Source organism: Drosophila rhopaloa, unplaced genomic scaffold (genome assembly GCF_018152115.1).
Source record: "Drosophila rhopaloa isolate 14029-0021.01 unplaced genomic scaffold, ASM1815211v1 contig_155, whole genome shotgun sequence".
NCBI lineage: Eukaryota > Metazoa > Arthropoda > Insecta > Diptera > Drosophilidae > Drosophila > Drosophila rhopaloa.
This window is the reverse complement of record NW_025335034.1, coordinates 6171890-6191593: the sequence shown is the minus strand read 5'-3', so window position 1 is coordinate 6191593 and position 19704 is coordinate 6171890. Positions and strand designations below refer to the sequence as shown.

Sequence of the window (19704 nt, the reverse complement as noted above, 5' to 3'; positions counted from 1 at the left end):
ACCGTTGCCTTCTCCCCCCGTCGATCAGCTGATCGTGCGCGTTTGTCAGGGAGTAAATGCGTGAGAGTTACAATTTACGACAATTCTAATAGGGTCGCTCACAGTATAAAATGCACTCAGCTGACCTCCTCAAAGCAAACATATGTATATGTGTGTGTGCATACGCAGCGAAGAGGGAAAAACAAATTACGATAAGGACCAGTTTTCCTTCCTTGTTAGTTTGTCATGTTCTCTGCTTTTAAGAGCTTATTAAAGTGGATACCGTTTTATAAACATTAATTTATAATGTATTGCAAAAAAAATTAACTTTAACAATATAAGAGGAAAAACGTAAACTTTTCATTTTTAAAGACTTCTGGCACTCTTGTTTAACAAATGCGTAACAAACATACATTTTTGTAGTTAGTGAAATTATAATGGAGTTTTAAAGTCGGAATGGTCGGCTTCGGATGACCAATTAAAATGAATGTTAAAGAAAAAGTGGTGCTTTTGAACATTACATATTAATCAGGGGTGGTTCTCAGGGGCAATAATTTGTTTAGTAGACTTTTTTGACGTAATATGTTTAATATACAATATTTTTGGTAACTTAATTTATAGACAGCTGCTAGTGTTCAATATCTCAAGTTAAAACGGTTCTAAGACGGTTTATGACTTTCGAGAAATTCTAACAAATTCATTTTTTAGAACTTGCCATTAGGCATTATAAAAAAATTAGGACCGCACTATTAAATAGAAAGGTTAAAAAAATTCTTTCTTTAACTCTACAAATTAAAACGATTTATTATTCGAATTTGTGTAAATTGATTTGGCTCTACTAGGAATAGACGATCTGTCTAAATGTATCTCTAATCTCTATATTGTTTTTAAGATAATAAATGTACATAATAATAGTATATATAGGATATTACCTCTGCAGATGTAGCGGCAGCATATAATTCACAGCAAATAAATGCAAGCGCAAATCAATTAAAATTGTGGGCATGTGCATGAGTTTTCAAAATAAAAACCTGTAACAGCAAATAATAAATATGCATGGATGCCACTACTCGCTCTCTCGGTCAAACATACACACGCTTATGCAAGTGCAGTAGCAATGTAGCTGAGTGAGTAAATGAGAGGAACTCCGAAAGAGAATGCGAAATGAGGCCACGGTTACTGACGAATTTGGGACAGACAGCGGAGAACGACGAAAAAGAAGAGCCAGACGCCCCCCAACTTTCGTTTACCGATAACAACAGATATCGTTCAAATAAATATCCACTTCTGATTACTTATACCCTATTATCACAGATTCTCTTCTATTAGCAGATCGATTAGGAGGATGGTTTCCAATGCCCTACTACCACACAAACACATCCATTATACACTATCAATTTGGTATACCCTTGCAGAGGATATTATAATTTCAGTCAAAAGTTTGTAACGCAGTGAAGAAGACATTTCCGACCCTATAATGTATATATATTCTTGATCAGCCATAATGTATATATATTCTTGGTCAGCTATAATGTATATATAATATATTCTTGATCAGCCTCACCAGTAGAGACGATCTAGCCATGTCCGTTTAGTTGTTTTTTATTTTTTGTTCTTTGTGATTTGGTAATACTACTTAAAAACTATGGAATTACGGTTTTAATTAATGTAAAATCGGACAGCTATATCAGATATATATATTTCCCATAGAAAAATCAAAAATTAAAAAAAAAATTTTAATTTTATTTTGCTAATTTTCTATTTATAAAAATTTTACTTTGAGATGTAGTAATTATTTACTATATCAGAATTACGCTTTTAGTTTTGTCAAAATCGGACAACAATATCATATAGCTGCCAAAGGAACGATTCCAAAATGCAACGCCAAATCGACGTATGTACACTACTGGCCAAAATAATAAGTACATAGGTAAATGTATCATTTCTTGAGACATAGCTCGAAAGCTATCGAATGGAGGGCTGCTAGTTGATTATATTTTGAAAGGTTATTGTGTTGTAAAACATTTAAATCAAAAATGAAAATGGGGAACCCCATTTATCTAGTGCTAAGCCTAAATTTGTTCTGGATGGTCGTTTTTGGTCTGGTCAAAATAATAAGTACACTTCCATTATTCACAAATTTGAAAGGATTACGTTTAGAATTGGACTACGGTATGTTGATTTTTAATGATTTCTTGCATTTTAAGTATATTCGGGTTACAAAAAATTCTTTAGATGGGCCGAAAAAAGCATTGTACCCTGGAAGAAAAGAAGATTGCCTTGAATCTTCAACAAGAAGGAAAAAGTCTACGAGAACTTGCGACCAGCCCTGGACGCTCGGTGTGTTTTATTCAGAATGCCTTAAAATCGAAAGATCCTTCCGAAAAACGAGGAAGGAAGAAGAAATCTTCCCAAACGACGGACACCCGCATCGTCAGTCTGGCAAAAAAGGATCCCTTTATGTCTTCCAAGTCCACTGCCGCTGAAATCGGCAATGCAATATCATCTCGAAAGGTTCGGTGCAGACTTAAAAGTGCCGGCCTAACAGGACATATAGCCAGAAAACTTCCTTTACTTCGGAAAAAAATTTACAGATGAGGCGCCAGTTTGCACAAAATCATTTGGCATGGTCTGGACCAGAAGGTTCTAAAAAAAGGAACAATGTGTTATGGAGCGACGAATCAAAAATAAACCTTTTTGGTAACGACTCTAGACGTTATGTACGACACCCAAAAGGTAAAGAATTCGACCCCCGGTACACAAAGAAGACCGTTAAGCACGGAGGCGGATGCATAATGGTTTGGGGCTATTTTTCTTGGCATGGCGTTGGTTCGATACATCGCATAGCTGATATTATGACCCGATTTGGGTATAAAAGTATACTCGCTAACGTTATGCTACCATATTCTGAGGAAAACATGACTTTGAGATGGGTCTTTCAACAAGACAACGACCCAAAACTCACCTCAAAGCTGGTCAAGGCTTGGTTTACCGAAAACGAAGTAAATCTTATGAGTTGGCCAAGCCAGTCTCCGGACTTAAATCCGATTGAGAGCCTATGGGAACACTTAAAACTTCGTATCGGCACAAATACTTTTCGAAATGCCGCAGAATTGTGGACATTTGTCCAAAAAACCTGGTATGACATTCCAATGGATACTAGTAGCAAGCTTATTGCTAGTATGCCAAAACGAATCGCCAAAGTTGTACAAAAAAAGGGTGGCTATACTGGATACTAGTTACAGATTAAGAAAATCAAGGAAATGTTGAAAAATTGTTGTTAAGTTTTGAGTTTTTGAGTTTGTAGAATTGGTGTACTTATTATTTTGACCAACCCATTTTTATGTTTTTTAGATATAATCAACCACAAACTTTATAAATGAATTGAAAAATGCCTATGCTAACTATTTTTATAATCTAATATATATCAAAAAGCTATAAGTAAATTTAAGCTTTTCTTTATGACCATTAAAGAAGTTTTACGAGAAGTTAAAGAAACCGTACAAGGGTGTACTTATTATTTTGGCCAGTAGTGTATGTAGCTTCATTGTTTTTAGTAATATAGGCTTAGAAATGAAAATGTAGTAGTTTTGTAATAACTGCAGGGGTATATAAACATCGGCTTGCCTTCTTGTTTAGATAAGATTTTGTCATTTCAACAGTTTCTTCATCCATCTGGAATATTTTAAAGAGATAAACACAAAAATATAGATTTGCTTTTTTTTTTTAAGAAGATAAGGATTTTCACTATAACAACTATTAACGACCACTTTGAAAGATAATATATGACCCGTATACCATTTTTATACATTTTGAGTCCAACTGAATTTACTAAAAACAATGTGTGCTTCAGGGTAACAAAATTCGCGGTGAATTTTTATACCCTTGCAGAGAGTATTATAATTTTGGTCAGAAGTTTGTAACGCAGTGAAGGAGACGTTTCCGACCCTATAAAGTATATATATTCTTGATCAGGATCAATAGGGGAGTCGATATAGCCATGTCCGTCTGTCCGTCCGTCCGTCTGTCCGTCAGTTTCAATACCGTTTGCGAGCTCAGTTTAAAAGCTAGCGATCTGAAACTTTCACAGTCGTCCTAAAACAAGTGTACGCAGATCAAGTTTGAAAACCGCCCCGATCGGATGTCTATATCCTATAGCTCCCATAGGAACAATCGGATATAACTTGCAAGAATGGAAGATATTTCGCGCAGTGTAAAAGCTATTGACATAAATCTTTCCAAATCTTATTTTTTTATGCGTACCTTGATCAGAGTAAAAGCGCGTGACGATCGGACGTCTATATCCTATAGCTCCCATAGGAACAAAAGGGTAAAATCGGTTAAAATTTAATGATTTTTAGGATATTTCACGCAGTATACAAGCTATTGACATGAATCTTTCCAAATCCTATTTTTTTATGCATACATTGATCAAGGTGAAAGCGCGTGCCGATCGGACGTCTATATCCTATAGCTCCCATAGGAACAATAGGGTGAAATCGGTCCAAATTTGATGATTATCAGAATATTTCGCGCAGTGTGTAAGCTACTAACATAAAATTTTCCAATTCTTATTTATTTACGCATATCTTGATTAGGGTAAAAGCGCTTGCCGCTCGGAAGTCTATATCTTAAAGGAGATAGGAAAAATTGTTAAAGGCTGCGAAAGTATCCCTTTTGTATATGACATTTTTGCAGTATAAAAGCAATTGACTTGAAACGATGCAAATCTAGTTTACTTATGTATACCTTATTCCTTTCGCTACTTTTTCACTTTTAGCAATTTCGTCAAAGTCTGCAAGGGTATTAAAACTTCGGCTTGCCGAAGTTAGCTTCCGTCCTCGTTTATGATAAAAAGAAACAATCAGATAAAACCCAGTAACTGGTCAAACAGATAGCGAAACCAAATCTCAACATTAGGATGTAATTTACCAAGAGGAGAAAAATTAATTAATTTTCACTTAGCATCAGGACACATTTATTTCATGGTAATAACTCAAATTCAAAACTGATCTTTAGCTAAACACAAACAGCGGGCAGAATGGAGTGCAGTACTACATCCTGTCGCACATCGATCTGCATATGGATGGAATGGTCTCGATCTATCCCAATGGTCAGTTCGTCATTGGACACTTGCAGAGATCCGAAGAAGGCAGAGGCTTTCCTTGAATCCACGCAGCATGATGCCTCCTGCTGGGAAGCTTCCAGAGATCGTAGCAATAGTTTCTGAAAACGACTGGTCACAGTGGACATTTCAGAAGTAGCTATAACATTGAGCTCTCCATCAATGTTGACCTGGAATTCCAGGCTAGGAGATACATTTTTTAGTTTATCGATGAGACTTCGAAGCAATCTCAAAGTTGGCAAACTCAGAACCAATTGCGAGTTTGGAACTTTTGGAACGACATAAGCAGGCCAATCGCTGGCCGGTATTATGCTCACTGGAACATCGTGTACCACTTCTCGGGCTTCTGTAGAAGAAGACAAGAGCACGGTGGCTATTACGGAAATGCACGGAAACTGAATTCTTTGCAGCTTAAATTTGCAGTTGTTAGTGCCTACATTCCGGAGCACAGATAAAGCTCTTCCGAGACTCGCCGAAGACATGCTCAGAACTATAAATTCATGTTCCGGAAGGGCTGCTTCCATGCGATACTCTGGAAAGTACTCCTCGGCTGCAATGCTGGCCCAAACCAATGGTGATGCAGTGGAGCTTTGATCCTCGTTCACGATGAAGTGCATCTGCCGAGGGCCCAGGATCATCACGCAATCCTTTGCCAGTTTGGCCAATGTGGCCACAATAGCCTGAAATTCTCGCATGTACTGCGGGTCCTGCATTAGGGCTCGGAACTTCATTTCCCCAGCTCAGATCTGAGCGATACCAGGAGCAGAATCCACACGAAATAAAAAGGGAAAGAACAAAACAAAAACAAGAATCAAATACGGCCGCCAATAACTTAATTTGCAGCAAAAACTACAACAACTATCTGGGTTTGCCTTATATCTTAATTTTATTAATATATTGAACTTTTAGACAATATTTTCAAAATCGAATAATATAAAACTTCATCCAATATTCAATTTTGTACTCAGAGTAAATCATTAGATAATCAATATTATTTATTTTACGCGAGCATAGTAATTTGTTTACCGTAGGAGTAAGTAATCAGCAACTACGTTATTTTTTTGGGAAATAGTGGAGATGGCAATTGTTTAATTTAGGAAAGGACTTGGCCAAAACATAATACATTTTGTTATAGCCGCTGGGCATCTGTGAGTCAGATTAGTGGCTTTTTAAAACAAAAAACCAACTTGATTGAAGAAACTTCAGACCCTTCGAGGGGTTAATGAGGTGTGTGGGCCTAGGGCTAAAAGGGGGGAGGGAGCTCTTGTCTCGTTCCCGACTTGCTCTTACATTTTTATTTTTTTTTCTTCTCGGACTCGAATTTGAGTTCAATGTACAAAGGCACACAGGCACTCTCAAAAGCAAACGAACTTACACACAGCACACTCGCTCATCAATAGCACACAGCGAAAGAAAAAGAGAGAGGAAGGAAGGTGAAAAGGAGAAGAGTCAGGCAAACAAAGCGCAGAGCGAGTTCCGAGTTGTGTTTTGGCTCTTCTTTTTATTTATTTATTTTTATTTTTGATGGTGGGGCGAAACGGTGAGCAAAGAGAAGGCTATACGAAATGAAGCACGCCGTCAGATACAAAAACTGTGCTTCTCCTTGCACACAAAGTCGTCAAAAGGCAGACAGGATTTGGATAGCCTCCGAGTGTAGGGGAGATTCCAGGAGCGCGGGTTGCAGCGGGGACCTCGGCGGCGGAAATCAAATTAAATGCCCGTCTAGGGGGTCAAAATATTTCCTTTTCGAAGTTCGATCAACCTTCAAGGTTAGCTGGGCGTTATCAGGCGCTCAATTGCAATTGATAACGAGGACGTTTATGTACGTCTGTGTATAGCAAGAGCAGTGTGTCCATTTAAGAAACATGGTACCTCAACAAATTAAAAATCCCATAACGAAAATAAAGTTAATAGCTGTATTCATTTGAATATATACTTTTCTTCGTGCAGACGGATATGGTTAGAAATGAACCTTTTCCATTTGTATTGGCACATTGTTTGCATTGTAAGATGTTTTAATAAAAGTTATTTTTCCAATAACTTTTTTTGACTACTGGAACAACTGGAAACGACGACGTTTTTCCGTTTTCATTAATTAACCGTTCTGAGTGGGCAGTGTATGTACACTATTTCACGATTATAAGCCAGGCCCCGCATAATCACATAGAAAGACGTAAAAGGGCAGCACTGTATCTGAGAAGGCAGTGCTGCCCATTCGGCAACAGCTGTTTTTTTTCTTCTTTAAAATTGACCTATGACGTCACATTATCACGGACTATTTCACAAATAAGCGAAACCACAAACGCTTCAGATCTAGAAGTTTACTTTATGGCACGATGTTTTGTTGCGTTACTTGCAAAAACCTTCGCATCATTGCAACGTGAACAAATTTATATTAAAAATAAAAACAAATGCAGGTGGTGGGGTGGGGAAAGAAAAGCACATTAAAACGCTGACAAGAGCCCAACAAATTAAACAGAATATAAAAATGCTGAGAATAAGAAACGTGATTGATTTGCTATCTCTCTCACGCCGACAAACACACACTCCTATGCAGATGGAGCACCACCCGCTGAAGTTTGCAGCATAAATAAAAGAGAAAGTAAAACTTAACAAGATGCGCTCTTTCCCCGCCCCTTCCCTTATCAAAAGAATTGAAAATACCAATTCGAAGTAGAATAACACACACGCAACACACACATGATTGAATACCCTACGCGAAAAGCCACGGCTCTTTAGTTTATTTTAAATATGTATACTCTTTCTTTATATAAAACCCCAGAAAATCCTTTCCATCTTGATGTAATTGATGCACTCTATGGATATAAGCTTTTCATTGTACATTTTCCTGAAAAATGGATGAGACTTCTCGGCAGCCATTGTAAAAATCAATATTACCCGATTGCCCACACAAAAAAACGCACTCAAACCCAATTGCCCTTCAATTCGAATATTCTTGGGGGTAAATCACTATTTAATCACGCTTTTCCGAGCCTTAAGTAAGCACAAACCTTTTACAGATCGGTCAGAAAAAGTAATACAGGAAAAGGCAAATGGTCGACATTTTGTTTTCCGTCTCGCTGCTGCCTATTTGAAACGTAAGACGGTGTGAGTGCGCGTATGTGTATCTCGTCTGAACTCGGAGCCCCGAAAAATCCGTGGTCAAATCACTTTAGCGCAACGCCCTGTGCTCGCTTTATGTAATGTCTTTTATTGTCATTTGCGTTTGCTGCAATCGCACTTACCTTTAAACTAATTGCAGGAGTTTTCTCTCAATTTGCACAGTTTTTTTTACACTCAGCAGTTTTCACACGCGACGGAACAACAATGCGCACCAGTGTGACCGCGGCTCGCAACGTTAAATCCTAAAGCGTTGCTCTAGCGACATCGAATAAATTGAACGACTGATTTATCGATAAGACGAATAGTTTTCGCATGGAACGCTTTTTATACTGCAACGAGATTCCTATCGATATCGATTAAAACTCCATAGCTCCGAATTCGCTTTCCCACTAGACAAACAAATTTAACAATCTTCAATACAGGCACTTTTTGCACACAATAGTTCCCTATTCTAGTCTTGTGTAAGAAAAAACAAAGACCCTAGTTGGCGCTTAATAATGGAAACACCAAATGCCCGTTTACACCGGCATAACACTATAACTCAAAATACTAATCATCACTATTGAACTTTATTTTAAAACGTTTTTGGGATCATCCAGATTCTTTAAAAAATAATTTTCCAAAATTTCTTTTCGTTTATACTTATTTGTACACCTCTAAATTTATTTATAGATCTTATATCGGTCTAATGATCCAGTAATGTCGTAGTTCCTCTGGAGTCCACACATACATATCTCGCATGTTATTATTAAATTGCTTAAAAATAATTTATTTATGAATTTTAAGCAGGCTCTAACCCTAATCGCTTTGCTAATTAAACACTCATTATTAACGGTTTCCTACTGAGTTTGTGAACGGCTGTTCGGGTAGTCCAGAGTTAGTGGTAATGGTTAATAAAATTTAATTATTACACAATAATTAATACACTAAAAAAAACGGTGATTTTATAAGCACTAAAAACAAATTTTGTTGGACATTAAAGTGAATAACATGGATTCAAATCATTCCCGCAGTATTTCCTCTTCAAAAAACTTCTGAAAACCGGATGATGCGTGAAAAATATAACATTGTGGCAGTGCCCAAATACAAAATATAGGATTTACACTGAGAGAATATGAACAGATGGTTGAATATAGGTCGTGAAAATACTATGTGCGCCTAGGTCATGTCCTGCACATATGTATATATGGTGATAAATATGGTCGAGTCGAATCCAGCTATTACTCAGCTGGCATCATTTTGTCCAACCGTAAGCATCTACCACTGGCGATAGTACCATCTCTAGTTTGCCAGCTCGGTTTTTATTTACTTTTCTGTGCGGCCCATTTCGTCAAAAAAACAAATAATAATACAAGCGAAAAAGATTAAATTATACGTTGAATTTTTACATAAATAGTTTTTAATTTAGAAAAAGCACTCTGGCACCTATATAAAACTTCATTTAAAGCTTGGAGATTGAAACACTCATCCAACCAGCGGCATTAAACTTCTTATCACCGAAATCGACGAGCCCAAAAACAACAACAACAAAAAACGATAGCGGAACAAGGTGAGTAAACAATAAACTTAATAAAAGTCAAACTGAGTTACTCACTCGCCTTCGTCGATTGCAGTGGTTGGACTGCGGAATCGGAATTTCTGTGTGCGGAGAAAGTCTCGAGAACAGTGAGGCCTGACGTGTCGCTCGATTACCGGGTGATAGAAGAACGGAACAGAAACGGAGCAGTGATGTGTGGCAATCCGGCAGTGGGAAACGGGGCGAGGGCGCTGATTCTGGTTGGCGGCTATGGCACCAGGCTGCGACCCTTGACCCTCAGCACGCCCAAGCCCCTGGTGGAGTTCGCCAATAAGCCGATTCTGCTCCATCAATTGGAGGCACTCGTGGACGCGGGATGTCGACAGGTGAGTTAAAACCTTTTTAAACCTCTAGAGGTTACTATGTTAAATCGGTTAAGGAAAAATACAAAAAATATCCTGTTTTTCCTACACCACTGTTAAATTCGACTTTTCCTATTTTCTTTGTCTTAAATCAGGGAAATAGCTCTGGTATTGGGGAATAATTTATTATTTTTCATATTTTCTTTAAAAACGATGCCGGGGAATACGACCAACGTTCATATTATGCTTTTTAATTACAGGTTATTTTAGCCGTTAGCTATCGGGCTGAGCAAATGGAAAAAGAGCTGAAAGTGGAGGCTGATAAGCTGGGCGTGGAACTGATCTTCTCTCATGAAACAGAACCCCTGGGAACAGCAGGACCCTTAGCTCTGGCAAAGACCATTCTAGCTGCCAGTTCGGAGCCATTTTTCGTGCTCAACTCGGACGTCATCTGCGATTTTCCGTTCAAGCAATTAGTGCAGTTTCACCGTAATCACGGGAAAGAGGGCACCATTGTGGTCACGAAGGTCGAAGAACCCTCAAAATACGGTGTTGTGCTGTACGATGAGAACGGTTGTATCAAAAACTTCATTGAGAAGCCGCAGGAGTTTGTAAGCAACAAGATCAATGCCGGAATCTATATCTTTAATCCCTCCGTCCTTGACCGGATCGAAGTTAAACCCACATCAATTGAGAAGGAGGTATTTCCGGCAATGGCCCAGCAGCAGGAGTTGTTTGCCATGGATCTAACTGGATTCTGGATGGATATTGGGCAACCCAAAGACTTCCTTACCGGTACGACCGACTGAATCACACTCTCGCTCAATCGTGATTGCCTAATTGGTCTTATCGCTCTGAAGGCAGCCCAAATGTTGTCTTTAATTGTCGTTTGATTTTTTTTGTCTTCCCGGTTTTTTGCCTTATCTATTTTTGAGTTTCCTGGAACTAAGGCTAAATATTTGATAGAACGATTTCTGTTTAACTGAAGTGAAGCTCATTAGGCTGATAGTGGCGAAGCCTAAATAGGAGAGGAAATGGCTTTTTGGGTTCATGCGAAAGTAATTCGATTAATTTAATTGAAATCCTACTAAAAACATTTAAAACAAGAAAGGAAAGCTAACTTCGGGCGGGGCCGAAGTTGATATACCCTTATTCTGTAAACTATATTCTACAAAATTATTCAATTATGCAAACCGATAGAAAATCCCAACTTCCTAACTTTACAAACACCAAAGTTATGACATTTCCGATCAATCAGTTATATATATAGGATAAAGTCGGCCGATCCTTATGAAATTTGGCAGGTCGGATTGATTAGCCAAATATATAGGATATAGTCGGCCGATACCGGCCGTTCCGACTTATATACAGCGTGCAAAGAAACGAAAGATGTGTGGAACGTTTCAATTCGATATCTTTAAAACTGAGAGTCTAGATCGCGTAGAAACAGACAGACGGACAAACGGACATGCTTATATCAACCCAGGACGCGATAAATACTTTATAGGGTCGGAGATGTCTCCTTCACTGCGTTGCACACTTTTGACCAAAAGGGTATAACAATAAGAGATGTTAGGGAAAAAATTCATCCTAGCAAAGAATCAACAATTTTCTGTCTTTACATCTAAATCTCGAAACCTTTGAAGCAAAATGTTTTTTTTTTCCATTTTTTGGACCTTTTCCACTCCCGCAAATTTAATGTGTTTCTATTCTTTTTACAGGCATGTGTCTGTATCTAAGCTCGCTGCGCCAAAAGCAATCCAACAAGCTGTACACTGGACCTGGAGTGGTGGGCAACGTTTTGGTGGATCCCACGGCCAAAATTGGCGAAGGATGTCGCATCGGACCCAATGTGACCATCGGACCGGATGTGGTTATCGAGGATGGGGTGTGCATCAAGCGCTCGACCATTCTAAAGGGCGCCATTGTTCGTTCTCACTCGTGGCTAGATTCCTGCATCGTCGGTTGGCGATCTACCGTGGGTCGTTGGGTTCGCATCGAAGGCATCACGGTGCTGGGCGAAGATGTTATAGTCAAGGATGAGCTCTACGTGAATGGCGGCCAAGTCCTGCCCCATAAAAGCATTGCAGCCAGTGTCCCAGAACCGCAGATCATAATGTGAGCCGGTGGCCAGGACCAATTAGTGTAAATACAATCTAGTTCTGCTCAGTTCCGCCGTTTCGGTATTCTATAAAGGTGCCTTCTCACCTAAGATTTGCAATATTCACACAAAAAGGAAACGAGAAACATTTCCAACAGTTAGCTTTGCTATCTATTTATAAAATTAACTAGAGCTAAATTTTCTTCTTTGACAAAGGCGGAAAATAATACTTATAGTCTGATCATTAATAATCAGCTGAACCTTTTTGTACTGTAATAAGGAAAGCATAAGTTTTATTATTAAAATTCGATACGTTAGAAAATATACGTACGCATGTGCAAAAATACCCAAAAACGGGTTTTAATTGAAACAAAGAAAACAAGTGTACATATGTATAAAATTGGAGCTATCAACAATTTTACTCTTGCTTTACTTTATCATCTAGTTAAACTTTTATTCCTGAAAATTGTAATGTAAACTTTTGGCCTTTGATATTATTAGTGGGTTCGAGGAAACTGATAAAGGCTTTATTAAATTATACATTTTTTTTTACATAAACTCAGTATAAAAGATAGTTCAGTTTTAATTAATAATATGAATAATTTCTTTTTAGGTACCTGTTTTTTCTGAAATACATACCTTTAGCCTTAATTTAAAGATCAAATAGCAATTGTAATCCAACAAAAATATATTTTTAAAAAAGGCAGAACAGCTGATTGACAGATCACTGCTGGTGCAACAATGAATGTAAAACTGTAATGCCCATATGGGGCATCAAATCCAGGGATGCACGACCTATCGACTTAATACCATATCGATAGAAAACTTCGCCAATACGTTATTTTAAAATTTGGATTGATTTGCACCAACTGCCCATTTTTGCCTTATCTTGAGGTTACTAAAATATCACCTTGGTGCGTTTCGAACGATCCATAATGGTCACAAGTATTTTCGGATCTTATGTTATTAAAAATCTGTGGAAGAAAAAAACAAAATATATAAAATGTAAAGTTTTTTCCCAAAAATCGGAGTCTCGGAGTGTATAAAGATATAAATTTGTTATTACTTTATTTGTTTCAAATATTGGTTTTGGTGAACGTCTATAAAGAAAACAATCGAAAGTACTTAAGGTTGCTAGGCAACTGATGGATTTGAAGCAGTAGAGTCCGAACTCATAGCAAAGGCGATACTTTTTGTAAAAAAATGTTAAAGTCCCTGGCTCCGATTGAAGGAAACCAACAGCCGCAACTTCAGTTGCTCTGGGAGGACAAGGATGTGAAATTCGATGTCCCGCAATTGTAAGTAAATGGATATCCCATAGGATTTACTGTGCTCAATGTTATATTTCAGGCACAAGAACTTACGCAGCGGAGAACGAGTGCTGGACTACATCTACCACATCGAAGACAGCAAGGGAAATCCGGGGGACACGGGTCGTCTGATGGTCACCAATCTGCGGATTATTTGGCATTCGCTGGTCCACAAGAAGTATAATCTGTGTACGTCCTTCAGAAGGTCGTACCCATTTCATGCCACAACTGACCACTGACTTCCCTTTTTAGCCATCGGGTATGCACGGGTGTGCAACACCAGCACGCGAATAGTGCACATGCACTCCAAGGCCAGAATAGCTAGTCAGGCTCTCTACATCCTGGCCATCAGCAACGAGACCCGCTTTGAGTTCCTTTTTACCGACGTGTCCGGGGAAACTTCACGCCGGGATCAGCCCATATTCGCCAGCGTCTTTGATGTGTATCAGTGAGGGCATCGCCAGCAGAATTGTTTGGAGATCCACTAATGGTCCATATCTTTTCCAGCCTATACCAACGTACCTATCTCTACCGCGACCTGAAGCTGCGCGGAGCCATCGTTCAGTCTGGTCAACTGGTTATTCTGCCAGATGAGCAGGTCTACAGCCAGGTGCAGGGAGTCTGGAACTTGTCCAGCGACCAGGGCAACCTCGGCAGCTTTGTGGTGTCCAACATTCGACTGGTGTGGTTTGCAGACGCCAACGAGACTTTCAACATCAGTTTGCCCTATCTACAAATTGAAAGTGTAAGCAATTACACGTTTAAAGTGTATTTTTAAAGTGTGCTTTAAAATTTCACCTGAATAGCTTTAAAACTGGTGATCTTGGTCAGGACTATATAGGCTTATGACTATTTCACTGCGTTGCTAACTTATGTTAATAATATTTAAATATCTTCTCTAAAATATTTAACAGTATAATAATATTTTTCTGAATGTATTAAGATTACAAAACCAAGATATTTAATTTTTAATTAATGTTCTTCAGTCTAGCTGGAATAAATTAGCATCTTCTGATTACAGCTCCGCGTCCGCGAATCCAAATACGGACCTGCCTTGGTCATTCAAACGGCCGAAACAGGAGGCGGATATGTGCTCGGATTTCGGGTCGATCCCGCCGAGCGCCTGAACGAGCTCTTCAAGGAGCTCTGCTCGCTGCACATGATCTATGGCGAGCAGCCCAACTTCGGCATCCAGTACAACGCTCAGGATGCCCGGCAGCGACTGGCAGCGGCCGCTGAGGAAGCCGCCCAGTCGTCCCAGTTTAAGGTCGATAACTTTGAGGAGCTGGACGAGCGGCAGGAGCGCGAGATCAACACCAAACTGAATAGCTACCTCGCCGAAGGCTGTTTGGGAAAGGTCCCAAGTGGGTCCAGGTCCAGCCAGGAGGAAAGAGATCCGGTTTACTGCAAGGAGCTGGGCTTCGCCATGGAGCAAATTAGGGATGGCTACAAATTACAGGATTTGTGGAACGTCATGCCCACCAAAATGGAAACGATGGAATGAAATGGAGAAGCAGTTCAGTTTGGTAATAATCTCCAAATTTGCATTGTATACAGGGGTTTTTAATATTATTTGATTATGCAAACTCATTAAAATGTTTTACTATTGTGTGAATTCTTTTATCTTACATAAAGGTTTTGAAACCTTTAATAATTTTAAATTAATTTACAGTTTAGCTGTAAAAAATATGTTTTAAGTGGCAAAGCTTGAAGTTAATTTTTTTTCAGAGCCCTACAGTCAATAAATTACCAAATGTTTAATTTATTTATAGTTATTTTTTATTGACGCATACAACTCGCTGTGTGTTTAAGTAATTTTGCTTTCGTTTGGAATCGCTCGAAATTGTCTTTAGCTTAGGGCTAAATTTAAACATTTTTGTGTTCCGCAAATTTGAATTTTGTTCTACTTCTTAATGATATCAAAGGTTTAAATTGATTTTTGAGTTTTTCGGTGTTGTCTGGGTCAAGCAAGGAATTTAAATGGCCTTCGCTTGGTTTTATAAATTAGTTCATATCACAACACACAGTTGATTTGACCGGCATGTTTTTAATATAGATTTCTATATTTTTATATCATTGCTGTTCTTACAGATAGGTCGTAAGTTTAGATAAAGATAGTATTACATATATATATTTTTACTTGTATGAATGAATTGTTTACCTTTTCTCTAAGCTATAAATTCTAACAAACTTAATTAAAGTAGGAAAATTAATTGTAGTTGTGGCGTTTTCTCTCTCATCCTGTTCTTCCCATACATACTTAATAACCTGCCTCAAAGGCAAGCACATTAACTAAATTGAACCAAAACTTTTGAACCATGTTTGTACATCCATCTCAATGAAACACATACTAATTACCATAAAATTACAGTGACAAAATTTTTTTGTTTAAATATCAGGAATGACTTAAAATTTACAATTTTCTTTTTACATTTAATACTTTCTGCTTAATGATTTGTTGTATGAGGGCTAAACAAAAATTTTCATTTTGAATATATCAGTTTGTATCATATATTATTCGTAGCGGGTGCTTTTTGTTATATCAGTCTTGAAGACCAAGCCAGAATTCTGTAAATCAATATCCCAAAACAGGTGAATTTGGCATATTGAAACCCGAGGACTCAAGCATTTCGGACAAATTCAGATTGCACAAATCAAACGAAACGAGTTAAACTACGTGTACTTTACATTGTTACTGGCTTATCAAACAATTCCATTTACGGTAAAGAAAAGACGCAACACGTACACATAAACAGTAACTAGAACCAAAAGACTTAGAACTTAGCGAGTTCCCTACGCAACTTTTTCTTATTGTTGATTTTTGTTTTTCTTGTATCTGCCATATCGGCTTACGTTCCAATGAGCGAGCATCTAAGTTCCCTGGAGCTTAGTTGCTGGCGGAGATCTGCTTACGGGCCCGCTGACGTGTCATAGGCGGTGAGGGACGCGCTGCAGACAAAGCTGCGGATTCACGACTGCGTTTGGCAGCTCCTCTTTCAGTGGCTGCCTTGCGCTTGGTTGCGCTTTTTTTGGCTGCTACGGATAGATCAGCTGGAGAGGCAGATGTTGCTGTGAGTGGGGTGGCTACCACCGAAGCTCCACGACTGCGTTTGGCAACTTCACTTCTAGAGGATGCCTTGCGCTTAGTTGGAGCTTTTACAGCAGCGGGAGATTTTATTGGATCCGGTGGCGTGGGGGCAGTGATCGATGCTCCACGAATGCGCTTGGTTCCTCCACCTCCTCCCGCTGCTTTGCGCTTGGCAGGAGGTTTGACTTCAGTTCCCACGTCCGCTGAAGAGGTGGATTCCGTATCTAGCGCCTTGCGTCGTCTTTTGGCCGTCAGCATGGGAGCACGACGTCGACGCTTTGGCCTCGGGTTGGTAATGGCCTGGGCAGAGCCTGAGGTGTGTGTGTTGAGGGAGCGGGATCTGCTCCTGCTGTTAGTGGTGGTGGTGGCGGTAATGGCGGTGTTGGTGGTTTCTATATAGGGCATCGGGACGAAGGCCGAGCCTTCAGTTGTTGGCAATGTCAAGTTGCTAAAGAGAAAGGAGATTCCTTAAAAGGTTTTTTTTGTTTTGATAGGCCACTCACCTGAGCTTTGGTTTGTGGGCAGACTCATCTTCGTCGTCGTCCTCGTCTTCCTCGCTATCTGGATTTGCAGCGGGAACAAATTTTGGTTTTTTCACTTCAAAGCCGCGGAACTTGTGGCTGTCAAAAGTGGATTAAGTAAGTGATATGTTTTCGCTATCAGTCAAATTCACAAACACCTATTTCTGTTTATTTCTGATAAACAATCTTTTACTTGTTTACCTACAGGCGAGTTCTGGTTTTCAGTTTCAAATATTGAATTCTACTTCTCACCATAATTGGTATTCTCCAGCAAAGAATAAATATTGCTGGAGAATATAATAAAAAAAAAGCTTCCACATAAAACGTGGAAGTGGTTGTGAACATAAATCTAAAGTTTTTTAGCTTCTTAATATTTTTAGTTTAAAAGGTCTCTTTTCTGTACTCAGCTGTTTATTCGAATAATATAATCAAGACATGTTTCTATGATATTAACGGTGTTCAAACGGTGTAGAAACAATTATTTATTGGCCTTTAAAAGTTTCTGTGGTCAAAAACGATTTAGTGTACTTGCTATTACCTTTTTAGTGTAGGGATTTAAATATACTAACTTCCATAGCTCTAATCAAAAATTTAAATTGTTGAGACATTAAATTATAGAATTGATTATAGTTTTATACCCCACTATTACCAACGAAACCAGTTGGAATTTTAGAGTTCGACCAGTAATCTCTTTCAACCAAATTGTGTTCCGAGAAAATGAAATTTCATAAAATGACGATTTGTCAAAAACATCAGAGAGTACTCACATTTTGATTGGCGTTATGGGCATGGGCCGGATGGGCTTGAAGAGGCACAGGTCCATGAGGAGGCTGTCGGTGCTGGGATTGCGCTTCCGGGCTGCTGCTGATCGATGTAGGGCAGTGGGAGCGACCGTGTAAGTGCGCAGGAAAGCGGCTGTGGGTACCTGGCTGGCCTGGGGAAGAATCTGAGCCGATGGCACCTGGCTGGCCAGGACATAGTGGTGGCTCCTCGAGCTGGAGGAGCCCATAAGTCCGCCAGTGCCGCTCAGCTTGCGCTTGAGGCTGTGCTCCAGGAGCTTGGGCGCAGGAGCAGGAGCAGGAGCTGGGGCCACGGGCGTGGGCGCTGACATGACCAGGGCCTTCTGAACGGTGTCCTTGATGAACTCGGTGCCGCGATGGAGGCGTACGGACAGGGTCTTCATCAGCGCACTTGCTGCACTCGGACGGGAGACGGACGCAGTCGTGGGAGTGCCCACCCCGCTGGAGCTGGATCCGGCATTGCTGGCCAGCTTTCCGGCGTCGTAGGCCGGCAGACCGGCTGCAGCCAACAGCATCACGGGATCGGGATCGGGATGTGGCCGGACTACTCTCCTCAACTTCTCTGGTGGGCTGCACTGCCTCCAACGCCGGAAAGAGGTGCTAGCGCGTCAGCAATCGCCCTCACATCTACGCATCCATCTCGCCGGGGATTCCAGCTGAAGTTTTGGCCGAAAACTAGATTTCTTTTTGTTTTCCCCGTCGCCTCGCACACTCGTTCGTACTACTACTACACGCACTCGCCCACTAGTACAACCACGCACACACACGCCCGCACTCTCGCACACACACTACAGCTCCATTGTGTGCCGGTGGAAAGGACGAGCGACTGTTTATTGTCCTTGCAGGATCTCCTTGGGCCACCTGGCCTCCTTGCTGCTCGCTCGCTGGCTCGATCACCGGGTGCTTTCCTGTGTTTTCTCGGGGGGGTGGCGGCAATGGCCTTTTGCGAATTCTCTTGCCGTTTTACGATTTTACGCTTTTTTCATTCACAAGCAGCTGTGTTTCGATAGGAGTAGCCATCGATATATCGATAGGTGGAGCTGTATTTTAAAGTGTTACCAGAGAAACAAAATCGAAAGACATTTTTCCCCGATATTTTTGCTACTTTCGACATCAGTTAATATATGTTGCGATATTTTCCAAAATGTTTTTGCTTTTGCCCGCCAATTTTAAATTCAATAATTGGCGTGAAATTAGTGATGGAAATTTGTCTTTGAAAAGAATTGGGAAAATTCGACGTTATTTGTCAATAACGCTAAAAAAAGATCAAATAAGATAAAGTTCCCCAAACATGGATATCTATTATACTAGCTTACAAAGTCTATTAGGAGGACTCCCTGATTAAGAAAAAAAAAACTAGCATTAATATATGCTTAAATTATCTTTAAAAGCTTTGCTTGAAACGAAACCTATCCGGGATATGGATGTAACGGTATTGACTCAAGAATTTTGCCTTTGTGGAGGGCAGTGCCCATAGGCCCAGTTTTCTCTCATTGCCGAATCCCCTTAATGGACCCGCAACTCGCAATATAAATATCGATAACTTCGATGTCTTACCAGAGAAGAAAACAAAAATCACATCTCTATCACCAAAACGTAAACAAATGCAAAAATATTTTAAAACCCAGGTAAATGTTAAAGATTTGTGGATCCATCCATGACTCTAGCCATAGACCAACCATCCAACTTAGAATGCCCGTGGAATCAACGATTACTATCTTTTCAACTCTGCCATATTGACAGTTCACTCAAACATCCATTTTAATATTTTGTTATACC

At 39.7% G+C, this 19704-nt stretch overlaps 5 protein-coding genes across 12 annotated transcripts in view; 2 read left to right on the top strand and 3 right to left on the bottom strand.

The window, feature by feature from the left end:
- Nucleotides 1-8462, bottom strand: part of LOC108041572 (E3 ubiquitin-protein ligase TRIP12) — a 33672-nt gene extending 25210 nt beyond the window's left edge. For all 7 annotated transcript variants that reach the window (XM_044457136.1, XM_044457140.1, XM_044457141.1 and 4 more), the window contains exon 1: nucleotides 8350-8462. The gene's annotated coding sequence lies outside the window, so the exon portion shown is untranslated. The remainder of the gene's footprint in view (nucleotides 1-8349) is intronic.
- Nucleotides 4934-8458, bottom strand: LOC108050507 (checkpoint protein HUS1). Of its 2 annotated transcripts, none has more exons than XM_017132219.2 (2): nucleotides 8350-8458; nucleotides 4934-5850 (listed from the first exon to the last, which is right to left on the bottom strand). In XM_017132219.2, exon 2 carries the CDS (start codon nucleotides 5833-5835, stop codon nucleotides 4999-5001), a length of 837 nt encoding a protein of 278 aa, XP_016987708.1. In that variant the 5' UTR covers nucleotides 5836-5850; nucleotides 8350-8458; the 3' UTR covers nucleotides 4934-4998. The 2 variants fall into 2 exon arrangements, with proteins under 2 accessions (XP_016987708.1, XP_016987709.1); XM_017132220.2 differs by lacking the exon at nucleotides 8350-8458 and adding an exon at nucleotides 8116-8286.
- Nucleotides 8463-9512: 1050 nt separating the features above from the next.
- On the top strand, nucleotides 9513-12560 carry LOC108050506 (mannose-1-phosphate guanyltransferase beta). Its single transcript, XM_017132218.2, has 4 exons — nucleotides 9513-9776; nucleotides 9841-10129; nucleotides 10366-10900; nucleotides 11827-12560. The coding sequence occupies exons 2-4, from the start codon at nucleotides 9956-9958 to the stop codon at nucleotides 12225-12227; spliced, it is 1110 nt and encodes a 369-aa protein (XP_016987707.1). The 5' UTR covers nucleotides 9513-9776; nucleotides 9841-9955; the 3' UTR covers nucleotides 12228-12560.
- An 849-nt stretch (nucleotides 12561-13409) lies between these two features.
- Nucleotides 13410-15182, top strand: LOC108050505 (Bardet-Biedl syndrome 5 protein homolog). The gene is made up of 5 exons (XM_017132217.2): nucleotides 13410-13504; nucleotides 13557-13705; nucleotides 13769-13964; nucleotides 14024-14261; nucleotides 14538-15182. Exons 1-5 carry the CDS (start codon nucleotides 13410-13412, stop codon nucleotides 15018-15020), a joined length of 1161 nt encoding a protein of 386 aa, XP_016987706.1. The 3' UTR covers nucleotides 15021-15182.
- A 688-nt stretch (nucleotides 15183-15870) lies between these two features.
- On the bottom strand, nucleotides 15871-18936 carry LOC108050504 (nucleolar and coiled-body phosphoprotein 1). The gene is made up of 3 exons (XM_017132216.2): nucleotides 17893-18936; nucleotides 17108-17224; nucleotides 15871-17052 (listed from the first exon to the last, which is right to left on the bottom strand). Exons 1-3 carry the CDS (start codon nucleotides 18438-18440, stop codon nucleotides 16404-16406), a joined length of 1314 nt encoding a protein of 437 aa, XP_016987705.2. The 5' UTR covers nucleotides 18441-18936; the 3' UTR covers nucleotides 15871-16403.
- Nucleotides 18937-19704: the final 768 nt, after the last annotated feature.